Source organism: Xyrauchen texanus, chromosome 26, assembly GCF_025860055.1.
Source record: "Xyrauchen texanus isolate HMW12.3.18 chromosome 26, RBS_HiC_50CHRs, whole genome shotgun sequence".
NCBI lineage: Eukaryota > Metazoa > Chordata > Actinopteri > Cypriniformes > Catostomidae > Xyrauchen > Xyrauchen texanus.
Genome location: NC_068301.1, coordinates 2,978,936 through 2,993,649, shown reverse-complemented (window position 1 = coordinate 2,993,649; position 14,714 = coordinate 2,978,936). Strand labels below are relative to the sequence as shown.

Here is a 14,714-nt window from a genome sequence, read left to right as displayed (position 1 = left end):
CGGAGGACGAATCTCAGTTGCCTCCGCGTCTGAGACCACCAATCCGCGCATCTTATCATGTGACTTGTTGAGCGCGTTACCATGGAGACATAGTGCGTGTGGAGGCTTCACGCTATTCTCCGCGGCATCCACGCACCACACGCCCCACCGAGTGAGAACCACATTATAGCGATCACAAGGAGGTTACCCCATGTGACTCTACCCTCCCTAGCAACCGGGCCAATTTGGTTGCTAAGGAGACCTGGCTGGAGTCACTCAGCACATCCTGTATTCAAACTCACGACTCCAGGTGTGACAGTCAGCGTCAATACTCGCTGAGATACCCAGATTTCCTATCATTTGTACATTATTAATACATTAATAGGCCGTATGTTATTGATTTATGCTATTACTGTTTAATAACTTCATATATAAGCAGTTTGATAATGATTATGTTCATCCTTAGTGAATAACTTGTTAATCATACCTAATTGATGTGTTTTAGATTATGCAAATGTATTGGTATATGTTGAAATGAACATTAGCCATGATTATTAAATGCTGTAGAAGTATCGTTAGTATCGTAAAAGGACCTTATTTTAAAATGTTACCAAACTCATGTATTATTTGTGCTGTAAAGTTGTTTAAATCGTCATTTTTACGGTTATTTTACGGTTTGCAGCATTAAGTTGTCATGGCAACCAAGCTGTAAAATTGATATGACACTAAAATCAGGTTAACGCGCATATTTTTTGAATGACCCTCAATATAGGCTTCGTTTGCTTAATGCAAAATCAATATTTTTCTTACAGTTTCTTTCTTTTGATTCTGGTTGAAATTTGGACACGTTCTTAACAGGTTTCGTGAGATTCACAGCGGGTCACTCCTTAGACATGGAGAGAAAACATGTGACTTTTGCAATTACGTTTAGTCAATAAAGTCATTAAAGTTTTGGAAAGAGTTTTTACAAAGTTCCTTATCAGAGCTTCAGCTGGAATGTGTCATGTGACGAGACTTCCTTGATGTCAGATAACTGCACTCCATGACATATAAACAATAAAACATTGGAATCTAAAGAACACAGAAATGGCACATTTTAAAGGGATAGTTCACCCAAAAATGTAAATTCAGTCATTATTTACTCACCCCTCTGTTGTTATAACCCTATATGACTTCCTTTCTTATTATTAACACAAAGGGAGAAATTGTGCATAAATGTTGTGCTCAGTGATGTCATACAATGGCAGTTTATGGTGACACCTCTTCAAACTTCAAAAGGACACAAAAGTATAATTCAGAAGTCTAATTAATTATTCATGAGACTCATGATTGTTATGAAAGCATACGATAAGATTTGATGAGAAATTAAATAAGATGTATTATTTAGTGTAAATGTCACTGACCGTTGATCTCCTGTGTGTGTTCATGATAGGACACGAGAGCAACAGTTCACGCAGCCCCCTCGCGACATTGGGGCGTTCAAGAGAAAACTCGTTGTGTTTATCTAAAAACAGTGATAGTGACAGAACACAACACAACTGCACACAATACAGAGAACAGAACTTACTAAACATGTCTGAAGAGATTGTAGTCGAAGAATTGATGCATTTCTATGCCCAGCCTTATTTTTTTAAAGGAGTACTCGGAAATCAAACAGAAACATAGAGGAGCTACAGGACGCCACAGTAACACCGTCTCCTAACCTGATGGCAAACGACACACGATAAAATGTATATTTTCTATAATAATCAGAGTGTTTGTCCTAACCAGCCGTGACGAGCGACGGTACATTATATCGAACGCTTGTTTTATTTTTTTGATATCGTGCGGTTAACTCTGTACACTGTGAACTGGCACCGGTCAAAAAATATAAATAAATAAATAAGGCTGGGCATAGAAATGCATCAATTCTTCGACTATAAACTCTTCAGACATATTTAGTAAGTTCTGCTCTCTGTGCAGTTGTGTTCTGTCGTCACTATCGCTGTTTTTAGATAAACGAACAAGTTTCGCTTGAACGCCCCAATGTCATGAGGGGTCTGTGTGAACTGTTGCTCTCGTGTCCTATCATGAACGCACACAGGAGATCAACGGTCAGTGACATTTACACTAAATAATACATTATATTTAATTTCTCATCAAATCTTATCGTATGCTTTCATAACAATCATGAGCTCATGAATAATTAATTAGACTTCTGAATTATACTTTAGTGTCCTTTTGAAGCTTGAAGAGTCGCGAGTTTGAATCCAGGGCATGCTGAGTGACTCCAGTCAGGTCTCCTAAGCAACCAAATTGGGCCGGTTGCTAGGGAGGGTAGAGTCACATGGGGTAACCTCCTCGTGGTCGCTATAATGTGGTACTCACTCGGTGGGGCGTGTGTTGAGTGGATGCCGCGGAGAATAGCATGAAGCCTCCACACGCACTATATCTCCGTGACAACACGCTCAACAAGCCACGTGATAAGATGCGCGGATTGACGGTCTCAGAGGCGGAGGCAGCTGAGATTTGTCCTCCGCCACCCGCATTGAGGCGAGTCACTACACCACCACTAGGACCTGGAGCGCATTGGGAATTGGGTGTTACAAATTGGGAGAAAAGGGGAAAAAATCCACAAAAAAAGGACGAAAGAAAGAAAGTCATATGGGGTTATAACAACACAGGGGTGATTAAACAATGACTGAATTTTAATTTTTGGGGACTATCCCTTTAAAGTGAAACCTGATGTCTTACTGTTTACAGTGTATTAAAAACAAATCAGCATTGAAATCCAGTCAGTGAAACTGCACTTGTGACGGTGTCTTGACCTCAAACTATGTTTGTTTAGCTTCGCCTTTAACAAACTTAGTTAAACATTAAGTGTAAAGAGGTTTTAGACTCGTGAATAAGGAGTTCCTTGCGAGCAACTTGGTTTCGCTTTGTTTCACCCAGTGTGCAAATCAGCCTTAGGACATCAGAATGACATGACAAGTTTAGAAATGTAAAACACTCTGTGAGTATTTGACATACTGTAAATGCTTTTGGGAAGTTCTCAAACTCCATCTTAAACTACTTTAAACAGCCTTTTGCTCATTCACGCCGCAGCAGGACACTTTAAAATGATCTACAGGCAAAAAAGTGGCAATGCTTTCCCTTATATATATATACACAGAACTGTTAACCTAAAATATTGATGTTGACAAAACAAGCGCTAAACGATACCCAGATGTCATGAGTCATCGTCTGGAATTTGCCCAGTGGGATGTGATATATATACATCGTAATCAAACAAGTACGCGAGGAAATAGAAACTCGACTCTTGAAGTGCTCAGGGCAGATTCTTCAAAGCCAGTTTTCTCAGTGTTTGCAGGAATGCACTGCAGCATGTCGACAAGCTACTATGGTAACACAGGTCATCTATCTGCATAGTATCTACTCACACGCACACACACACACACACACACACACACACACACACACACACACACACACACACACACACACACACACACACACACACAGTGAGAAACTTCCATGTGAAACTGGTTCAACTGGGTGAAGTGTTGCTGCTATGACACTCACTGAAGTTATGAAACTAACATTCATGTTATGTTTTGAAACACTGCAGATATACAACTAATCAATAATGAAATTCGTACGTTATTGAACTAATTAAAAACTAGTTAAAAGTGTAAAGAAACCGCTAAAACCAGCTTATGGTTTCAAGGTAGGTGCACACTGTACTTTACGATTGTTGCTTGTCAGACTGAACGATATGAACGCATTGATATCGCCATGGCACACTGAGCGACATTATGTCATATTGCGCGATATACATCGTAGCCGACTGTGGTCCCAATCGTCCCGATCAGTGAACGTGACTCAAGTTACGTGAGTGTCGAGGAGAAGGTATCTTTCGTATCTGTCCGTCGTAATAGCAGTCACACTATTGGCACTTTTCGACTGCACGTTACGGTTCGACTTGACTCGCTTTACGTTTCTGAGCTTGCATTTCCACTGCAGTTTAGTGCCGCCTCAACATGGGTGGGATTATAGGCTGATCATCATAGTTGCGCCGCCTCTACTGCCGTGACATCATCTTAAACACGACACAAACATTACTGACCATAAACAATAACACGAGCGCTAGCTGTTAGCTACTAGCTCATTGTGCTGCATAAAGCAGTTGTTCATGGTGATGTTAAGTGTAACAGTTAAATTGGTCTGGTTGTTTTAGAAGCTTCCAGAAGCTGGTCAACTAAATAAAGTGAAGCTTTCAAGCAGAATCTAGTTAACATATAGAGTTAACGTAACAAAACGTACCATCCTCCATCGTGGACTCCAATAACGCCGTGGCTCCAGGGCACTCTCCCTCCCGTTGCTCGCCGGTCTAGATAGCGTCCATTGGGTTGAACCACTTCCACTTTCTTCTGTTTGAAGACTTTTTCGTTTTGCGTCATTTCGTTCGTCACTAACGAGAGGAACGTCTGCCCCTCGTTTATTGACCACGCCCTGGTTTTGCTTACAGCCATTTCTTTTTACAATTCGAAAGTCGCGTGGACAAATGATACTGATATCGCTGTTGCTAACTTTAAAACTAGCGGGTTGATGTCCTGTGTCAAAAATCCAGTGATGCTGGCAGGGACGGATTATGACTTGCAAAGGCCCTAGGGAGTGTGTGTGTGTGTGTGTGGGGGGGGGGGTCATTGTTGTTGGGGCCCTTGGGTATAATTGGCCCCAGGGCCTTTGCAAGTCATAATCCGTCCCTGCCAGCATCACTGGATTTCAATTCACCCAATTTTTCCCATTTTCCCAATTTCCCAACAACATAGCGGAAGTTTGCAAAATGGCTTACCAGGCGTGTAGAGCAGAACGTCCACAGCTTGAGGTGATGTCAGATCCAGAGAGGGGTTGATCTTGTGCTTCAGGGTCTCAGATGTAGTTTTAGGAACCATCATGGGTACTGTGAGAAAACCAAAAACATTATTAAAATAGACAATAAATAATGGAATTTTCAATTGTAACATCCCTTCGATTGCCAACTTATAACTTAACTTAAGTCTCCTTTTGTGTGCGAAAAAAGCATGTCACACTGGTTAAAAGCGACATGATAAAATGATGACCGAATTTCCATTTTTGGATGAACCATCCATTGAATTCCTGAGACGATCTTTCTAATTTCCACACTTATTGAGCGCTACACACCCTCAGATTTCATCTTGTCAAAGTAGGCGAGTTTTGTAGCAGCGTAAACGGCTTTCTGAGTCTGCAAACAGCCGACCACAGCGTCCATCAGCAGGGCGTTGGTCAAGGCCTGCTCCATGAACTGAGGGTCCTACACAAGAGATATCACACTACACATTTACATTATTTCACAGATTACTCCTGACCCTCGGGCCAAGAGCTAGTACTGTCTCAGAGCTTTCAAGAGATGTCTGACAAAAAGAAATCTGAGAAAGTGAGAACAACCCCACCCAAAACCAAACACCACTGATTCTCTCATCAAAACAACCTGAACTCTGTGTGGTGAACTTTAATCTCTAAAAGTTCAGTTGGGAGTTGAATTGGGTTGAAATGAATTGTGGTTGAAGATACACGAGTCAAACCTTATGATCGTCGGCCATCTTCCTCCCCGCCCACATCTCTTTGATCATCAGATGCCAGAGGTCACACTCAGACTTCAGATTGACCTCAAACGACTCTTTCCTGAAGGACGTCTTGATCTTCAGCGATGGGATCCTCAGGAGGAGGAAAGGAGCAGAAGAAATCTTCACTTCCTGCATGGAAAGGTGGGTCTGATTGGTTGGTCAGCACTCAGACTAGCGGCATGTCATTGAGTACAACAGTCTGGTTCCAGAAGTAAAAATCTCATTCATTTACTCAATAGTGGAATTCATTTTTAACGATAACTTATAAACCTTTAACGTCGTGCACCCCCACGTCCACATGCGTGGACGTTGTATTTTGGCTTTGCTATATGCGATGCATAATTTAAATTAATAAAAACTGACTAAATACTGTTCACAAGACTCTAGACTGTCATTTAAGGGTTAAACTTCTGCCGCATCGAGTCACGTGACACAACAGCGTGCCGTCGATTTCTGTGAAGCACTCCAACGGACGCAGCGCCAACAAAAGTGCCTCTGGTAAGAAACCTCTTCAAGTTGTGAAAGAGGAGAGTCTCTAGTTTCGTTTGATATGCCGCTTTAAATAATCCGTTCATGTTTCGTGCATCAGCGCCCTGATAAACACGATGTCCACATACGTGTACACCGGCACTGAATTTCCTCAAAAGTAGAAAAACTTGTTATTTTGAATAACGTTCAACATGAACACATCTGTGGGTCATTTCGCTTCATTTTAATATACATTTGTTATGTTTAATTTTGTCATCACTGTACACTACGGTTCTATTCATTAACATTAGTCAATGCATTAATATATATTTACTGTACATTATCACATTGAGAATCAAACTGAAAAATGTGTCTTTCAGAGGCTTTATATGGAGTTAGGATGAAAATAATGTGCTATTATATTATAAACTATTCTGAGACCAGTGCAGACAGACAGCACACTGGAGGTTAAGTCATGCACTAAATAGGGAGCAAGGGAGCATCCTATAGTTCTCTATACAGCTAAGTCTGTAGCATCTGCAGCTTGAAACTGAACTTTTGATCAGATTTTAGGAGTGAACGCACTTAACTGCATAGAGAACTATAGGATGCTCCCTTGCTCTCTATTTAGTGCATTACTTAACCTCCAGTGTGCTGTCTGTCTGCACTGGTCTCAGAACAGTTTGAAATGCACCTTATTTTCATATTTTTTGGATCCATTGATTCTCAGTGTGATAATGTACGGTAAATATACAGTAGGATATTTTAACAGCAAATGAGCCTATAGTCCACGAACGTGGTCGTTGTGTTTAACAGCGTGCCGTTTTACGATAAATTGCTCAAATTTAAAAAAATGGCACATCGGATGAAACTAGAGACTCTAAACTTTTGACTCAAACAGGTTTCAATGTAAAAACTTAAAGAGGTTTCTCACCAGATGTAGTTTTGTTGCCGTTTCTCTCAAAGACAAACTCTGCTGTGATCGGCACCATGTTGTTTGGTCACATGACTCTATATTTTGATAGTTTAACCCTTTACTGACAGCACAGGGTGTCCTGAATCGAGATCAGTTGGTTTAAATTAAATTATGCGTTGCGTATAGCCAAAATACAACGTCCAGCTATGTGGACTACTAATATACTGTATATTGCATATATTTAAATATTTTGCTATGTAATTAAAATCAATTGCAAAGATTCATGGGACTGTTGTTCAATCCCTCATTAAAGACGTTGTATTTTTGTCTTCTTGTAAAATTTCCGAATGCTTTTTTTGCTTTAAATCAAAGTTTGCAATGTTGTGATTCACCTCAGAGCTGGTTGGTTTGATTCATGGCTTACAACTCTTTTACAAAGGATTTTATCAAATACCAAACTCGAAAATTAATTTAAACAAAAACATACAAGTTGATAAGGGGGCCTGGGTTGCTCAGCGAGTAAAGACGCTGACTACCACCCCTGGATTCGCAAGTTCGACCAAATTGGCACGGTTGCTAGGGAGGGTAGAGTCACATGGGGTAACCTCCTCGTGGTCGCTATAATGTGGTTCTCGCTCTAGCTCGTGGAGAATAGCGTGAAACGCTACGTCTCCATGGTAACCTGCTCAACAAGCCACTTGATAAGATGCGGGGATTGACGGTCTCAGCTGAGATTCGTTCTCCGCCACCAGGATTGAGGCGAGTCACTACGCCACCACGAGGACTCAGAGCGCATTGGGAATTGGGCGTAGACAAAGTTGTTCTCACCTCAATATCTCTGAACTTTGTGATCTCAATGTATCCCAGCCGCCCCTCTGTCAGCAGGAAGAGTCTGCGCTGGGTCATGGCGATCTTTCCCACGCCGTGGCTGGTCTTCACCGATGATGAGAGTTTGTAGACACACTCGTTGGTCTCCATGTGTTCCAGCACGATGGCTGGTAAGTCCACGTCCTGAGCCGCAGCTTCCGTCTCCTTCCAGAAGTGGTAGAAGAATCGGAAAGTGTCTGGATCTACCTGCTTCTGTTGACCTGTGTGGAGGAGATATTTCAATCATGTCCAGATCATTAAAATGCATTGCATAAAAATTTCGACTTTTCGGTTCCACAGGAAAAATAACAGCATATATATTACGAAACTACATGACAAACACAAACTACTTATACTGTCCAGGAACTGTGAAATCAAGATGACTTTTAAGAGACAGGAGATGATTAACCAGCACACTGCCACTCTGAGCAGTGGAGTATGGACAGCAGACACTTAACAACAAACAGGGTTAGACATTGAAATTCTAATAGTCTTACAGTGATTTGAAAGACCATTTCTGAGTCAAAGGGAGAAGTGGTTTGCACACGCATTCATGCACATTCTTGTGTTAAGTCACGTGTGCATGCGTGCTATGCATGTATTAGTATCGATGGTACATTGCACATGCAAACTGTGCTTACCATCCACCTCAAGGTAAAAAACAGATTGGGACAAGTCCTCCGTACCTGGCAAACCAAAGCCATTTCTTAAGAAAATCCTTATTAGACGTGTCAGAAGAAACCAACACTATGGTTGCATGATATATCTGTGATCATACCAATAACGGCACTTTGAATACGGCCAATAACGGCACTTTGAATACGGCCAATAACGGCACTTTGAATACGGCCAATAACGGCACTTTGAATACAGCCAATAACGGCACTTTGAATACCGCCAATAACGGCACTTTGAATACGGCCAATAACGGCACTTTGAATACCGCCAATAACGGCACTTTGAATACCGCCAATAACGGCACTTTGAATACGGCCAATAACGGCACTTTGAATACCGCCAATAACGGCACTTTGAATACGGCCAATAACGGCACTTTGAATACGGCCAATAAAGGCACTTTGAATACCGCCAATAACGGCACTTTGAATACCGCCAATAACGGCACTTTGAATACGGCCAATAACGGCACTTTGAATACCGCCAATAACGGCACTTTGAATACGGCCAATAACGGCACTTGGAATATTATCGGTATCGGTTTGATTGGAGCTACTGATCATGCACAACATTGAAACCACTGGCGGGTGACTAACATTGCTTATGTCATTACAATGGCACCTGTCAAGGGGTGGGATATATTAGGCAGCAAGTGAACAGTCGGTTCTTGACTTTCAAGTGTCGCAAGCAGGTCAAATGGGCAAGCGGAAGGAGTCGAGCGACTCTGACTAGGGCCTAATTGCGATGGCTGGACGACTGGGTCAGTGCATCTCCAAAACGGCAGGTCTTGTAGAGTGTTCCCGGTACGCAGTGGTTAGTATCTACCAAAAGTAGTCTTTCGGACTCTATTGGTCTCTAATGCTCTTTCAGCAGGATAATGCACCCTGCCATATTGCAAAAATGGTTCGGGACTGGTTTGAGGGACATGATGAAGAGTTCAAGGTGTTGCCCTGGCCTCCAAATTCCCCAGAGCATCAATGGGATGTGCTGGATCAACATGTCTGACCAAAGGCGGCTCCACCTCCCAACTTACAGGACTTGAAGGATCTGCTGCTAACGTCTTGGTGCCAGATACAACAGGACACCCTCGGGGGTCTTGTAGAGTCCATACCTCGGTGGTCGGCGCTGTTTTGGCGGCACGAGGGGGGTCTACACGTTGTTAGGCAGGTGGTTTTAATGTTGTGGCTGATCGGTGTATATTGGAAGCAGATAATAAAAGAGCGAATTGTTTAGACGCATTCGATTTACAATATCGCCAATCATATCGGTTTTATCGATTTTCTGGTCAAATCTGGTCAGAAAACTCTCCAATTTAAACCAGAGAACATAATACAACATTTATTTAAATGTAGACTTTTAAACCTCAGCATTGGTCCAATCACGCAAGGGCTTGTGCTGATTGGTCCGTTCTTTATACCCACCCACTGTAAGTGCTTCAAACAGTCTCTGGATGGTGCCCAGGTCCTTGACGATGCCCGACTCCTGAACCCGCCGCACAAAGTCATCCATGTGCAAGTGTTTCTTGGGCAGCTCGAATCTCTTCACTGTACCGCCATCCAACGGTAGCGCCCGTTCCCGTTCATTGTCTCTTTTCACGTGGCTCATCAAGCGTTTTAATTCGGTCCTTCGCTCAGCCAACTTTCTTTCCTCCGCTGGCAGAGACTCAACTAGAGTATTGACCAGCTTGGCGGGAAATATGTCCATGTCTGTCTTATACAAGCTCTGGAAGTCTCCGAGGGCATCCACGTGTCTCCCGGCAACGGAGTTCACCAGTCCTCGTAGGTAATAGTAACGCGCCAGGAGGGCAGAGTCGTCTGGGTTTACCACAGAGATGGCTTTGCTCAGCTGGTTAATGAGCTCAGTGTAGTAATTCTGAACGTAGTGGTAGGCCAGTGGAGGAGGGAAGTCTGGGAGTTTAAAGGTTTTGATTAGCCTTGAGGGACTCCAGAAACCTGCCAACAAAAAAACATGATGACATGTGACTTCACTAATTACTGTGACTTCAAAATGAAACATCATATTCACTTTCTACAATTATCTGGGGCCTGATGTATAAACGTTGCACATGCACAAATTGGGCATTGAAAATGTGTGTACGCCATTTCCCCACACATCAGGATTTATATAAAAAAAAAATAATAATAATCTGAATAAACTGAACTTGAGACTTTTTATCCTGGAACACTGAACACATCGATTAAAAACTCTTTATTTTATTTAATCCACTACATTCAAAATAAATAAACACAAATAAAATATCAAATCTATTTTAGTTTATATTTTTTATTTAGTTAAATATGAAGCAAATAAAATGTAATACAATAATAAAAATGTTTTAATAATTAATAAAAAAATTTATTTTCATAAATAAATGAAAAAGGTATTTATTTAAAAAAAAAAAACTAAATAAATCTTAAATAAACTTGCCATTAAAATGTGAACATTGAACAAATTCATTTTATTTAATACACTATATTTAAAATAAATAAATGAAAAATAAATGCATTTATTTTTATTTAATACATTTTATTAATTTGTCATCAAGTTAAAAAATAAGCAAATAAAATGTAAAAAAAAAAAAAAAGTTGTAATATTTTTTTATTTATTTAGTTTTTATAAATATATGACAAGATGTTTATAATTTTTATTTTTTTAAACTTAAATAAACTTGGCATTAAAATGTAAACACGGAACAAATTAAAAACTAAAAATTTTATTTAATTTAATCCACTACATTTTAAATAAATAAATACAAAATAAATGCATTTATTTTTATTTAATTCATTTTAAACATTTTTCATTTAGTTAAATAATAAGCAAAATGTAAAATATTTTTTATTTTATTTAATTTTTATAAATAAATAAAAATAAATAAACTTGGCATTAAAATGTGAGCACTTTTGACCGTGGGACACTGAATAAATTAAAACGTATCATTTTATTTAATCCACTACATTAAAAAAATAAATACAATATAAATGCATTTATTTTTATTTAATACATTTTATTAATTTGTCATCAAGTTAAACAATAAACAAATAAAATGTAATAAAATAATGAACAATTTGAATACAAATGTATTTAATTTGACATATATAACTGAAAAGGCATTGAAATATCAGCGATAAAAGGAAAGATTGCTAATGCCGGTTCACACCCCATATAATGAAATAATCATCAAAACTATTTCATTGGTTTGTGCTGGTTTGGTGTTTGAGATATTAAGCTTCTTTTATGGGCGTGTGACGTCACTCTCCACCCCGTCCCGCTCAAATCACCCCAAACTGGTCATTTGTGCTTTATTTGTGCTGTTGAAAGAATCAATATAACTAATTCCTTTACATAGAAATAACGAAATGATCTCCCGGATCTGTGACATCAGTCGTGCATTTACCTCATCTCGTCCAATGCACTCGTTTTCTGACTCGTTCATTTGTGACTCGTTCTGACTCGTTCATTTGTGACTCGTTCTGACTCGTTCATTTGTGACTCGTTCTGACTCGTTCATTAAACTCTCCGTGCAAATCACACGTTCACGCCAAACCAACCCGGACATGCACGAGAAGGTTTTCTTTGCCGAGCACGAAGCTGAGATTTATTTATTTTTTTCATATACATTTTATTAACCCTATAAATCAATTAAACAATTTAACCATTTGATATTATGACATCACAACAAATATGAAATGTTCTTAAAAATATCCCTTTCGTGACACACGACTCACGAACACATGACTATATGTGTTCGAATAAATATAATAATGTAAATGTTTGTAATATTATAATTCCATTAAACTCAATGACTATAGAATGATAATACCTGTATGTTTGTTTTAACGGCACAAATAAAGCACAAATGACCAGCACCGGTTTGGGGTGATTTGAGCGGGACGGGGTGGAGAGTGACGTCACACGCCCATAAAAGAAGCTTAATATCTCAAACACCAAACCAGCACAAACCAATGAAATAGTTTTGATGATTATTTCATTATATGGGGTGTGAACCGGCATTAGCAATCTTTCCTTTTATCGCTGATATTTCAATGCCTTTTCAATTATATATGTCAAATTAAATACATTTGTATTCAAATTGTTTATTATTTTATTACATTTTATTTGTTTATTGTTTAACTGAATGCAAAATGAATAAAAATTAATTCAATTAAAATAAATGCATAATTTTTTTTTAACATAGTGGATACATTTTTTTTTAAATAAGCGCCTTTTCATTTATTTATGAAAATTAAATAAAATAAAAAAATATTATTTGCTTATTATTTAACTTAATGAAAAATGAATAAAATGCATTAAATAAAAATAAATGCATTTATTTTGTATTTATTTATTTAAAATATTGTGGATTAAATAAAATGAATTTGTTCAGTGTTCACATTTAAATGCCAAGTTTTTTTATTTTTTATTTTATAAACGCCTTTTCATTTATTTATAAAAAAAAAATATTAAAAATGTTTTTTTTTTTTTTTTTACATATTATTTGCTTATTATTTAACTAAAATAACAAACCAATGAAACAGTTTTGGTGATTATTTAATGATATGGGGTGCAACTTCACGGAGGTTTGACATGAAACTTGACTGAACCAATATATTAAAAACGAAACTTTTAATTTTTATTGAATACACGTCATTTAAAACGCAAATTTAATCCTCATGTATGAAGTTTGAAATGGTCACCGACACATTATAACAGTTTTATAGTTGACATATAAATACTACATAGACAATTGAAACGGCTCTGAAATATAAGCGATAAAAGGAAAGATCTCGTACCGCACTGTGAAAGCATCGTCTTCATCGACGTGTGTCGGACAGGTACGGTTAGTAATCTGCCGTCAGCCAGGTTAGGCATGCTCATCCCCAGTCTCTTATTCAGACCGGTCTCTGCTCGGGAGTACTTGTGGCTCATCTCGTCAATGGTGGGCCTGCGTGAAGACTCCTTCATGGCCCGCAACCTGAGCACGAACAGGAACAGACCAGAACTAAACATTGTGTCTAAACATTGACATTCACTCCACTAACAGGACGTATGAAACTACAAATAGATGGAGAGAGACTCCTGCTGTACCTGCGAGTCTCTGAGCAGGTGTTCAGCTCCATTTGAGTGAAGGCGTCTTTCTTTCTATTCAGACGATCCCGTAGAAACGTGTGGAATATATGAGTGTCCAAAACCTAAACAAACACAAACACAATGGTGCAGAGGTTCACGTTGAGTGTTTAACCGCAGACGAGATCTTTAATATTTTACCTTCTTGTAAAAGGCGTGATCGTTCGTCTCTCTCGATCGGAGGAATTCCTCACTGTTAAAGACACGATGTTCATAATTCAGGAAGTCACGCACGTCACTGCAGAATACAAGAACAATTAAGAGCGTTTATATATTTCACATCATCATTGGAAGCATAAAAACACATCAAAAAATCCAAATGTGGCCACGCCCACAATAATCGGCGTTCGTTTGTAAATGCAACGATTCTGCTACGGGAACAGCGGTTTCCTCCGCCGAAAATGGAGACGTTCGTAAACGCTCTCCACAACTGGATAGTTTGGAAACTATGATGTTAGGAAAGCAAAACCGGAAAAGCATTAGTGTTGATGCGGCCTGTGGAATTTCACTGGGAATTCGTGGTAAGCTTAAAGGAATAGTTCAACCAAAAATGTAACTTTAGACACCTTTAGGCCGTCCCAGATGTGTACGACTTTCCTGCTTCAGCCGAACCGAAGTGATTTTTATAAGCACATTGCAGCTCTGTTTGTCCATATAATGCAAGTGAACGGGTGCCATCAGGCTGCCGGCGGTTTGACGGTCCGAAAGGCATATTTAGGAATCATAAAAGTAATCCAAACGACTCCAGTCGGTCCATTAATGTCATGATGTATAAACGTTGCACATGCACAAATTGGGCATTGAAAATGTGTGCACGCCATTCCCACACATCAGGATTTATATAAAAAAACAATAATAATAATCTGAATAAACTGAACTAAAAATTTAGACTTTTGATCCTGGAACACTGAACACGTCGATTAAAAACTCTTTATTTTATTTAATCCACTACATTCAAAATAAATAAATAAATAAATAAATACAAATAAAATGTAATTTTTAATTTTCCATTTTAATTTATATTTTTTTATTTAGTTAAATAGGAAGCAAATAAA

General features: G+C 39.0%; 1 protein-coding gene across 1 annotated transcript in view; it reads right to left on the bottom strand.

The window, feature by feature from the left end:
• dennd3a (DENN/MADD domain containing 3a) overlaps window positions 1-13,926 on the bottom strand; it is a gene marked incomplete at its 5' end in the record, with an annotated part of 22,696 nt that extends 8,770 nt beyond the window's left edge. Inside the window, 9 exons of the mRNA XM_052092306.1 lie at window positions 4,814-4,921; window positions 5,164-5,293; window positions 5,565-5,735; window positions 7,819-8,078; window positions 8,499-8,543; window positions 9,957-10,487; window positions 13,326-13,507; window positions 13,621-13,724; window positions 13,801-13,926. Coding sequence (XP_051948266.1) covers window positions 4,814-4,921; window positions 5,164-5,293; window positions 5,565-5,735; window positions 7,819-8,078; window positions 8,499-8,543; window positions 9,957-10,487; window positions 13,326-13,507; window positions 13,621-13,724; window positions 13,801-13,926 — 1,657 coding nt within the window. The remainder of the gene's footprint in view (window positions 1-4,813; window positions 4,922-5,163; window positions 5,294-5,564; window positions 5,736-7,818; window positions 8,079-8,498; window positions 8,544-9,956; window positions 10,488-13,325; window positions 13,508-13,620; window positions 13,725-13,800) is intronic.
• Window positions 13,927-14,714: the final 788 nt, after the last annotated feature.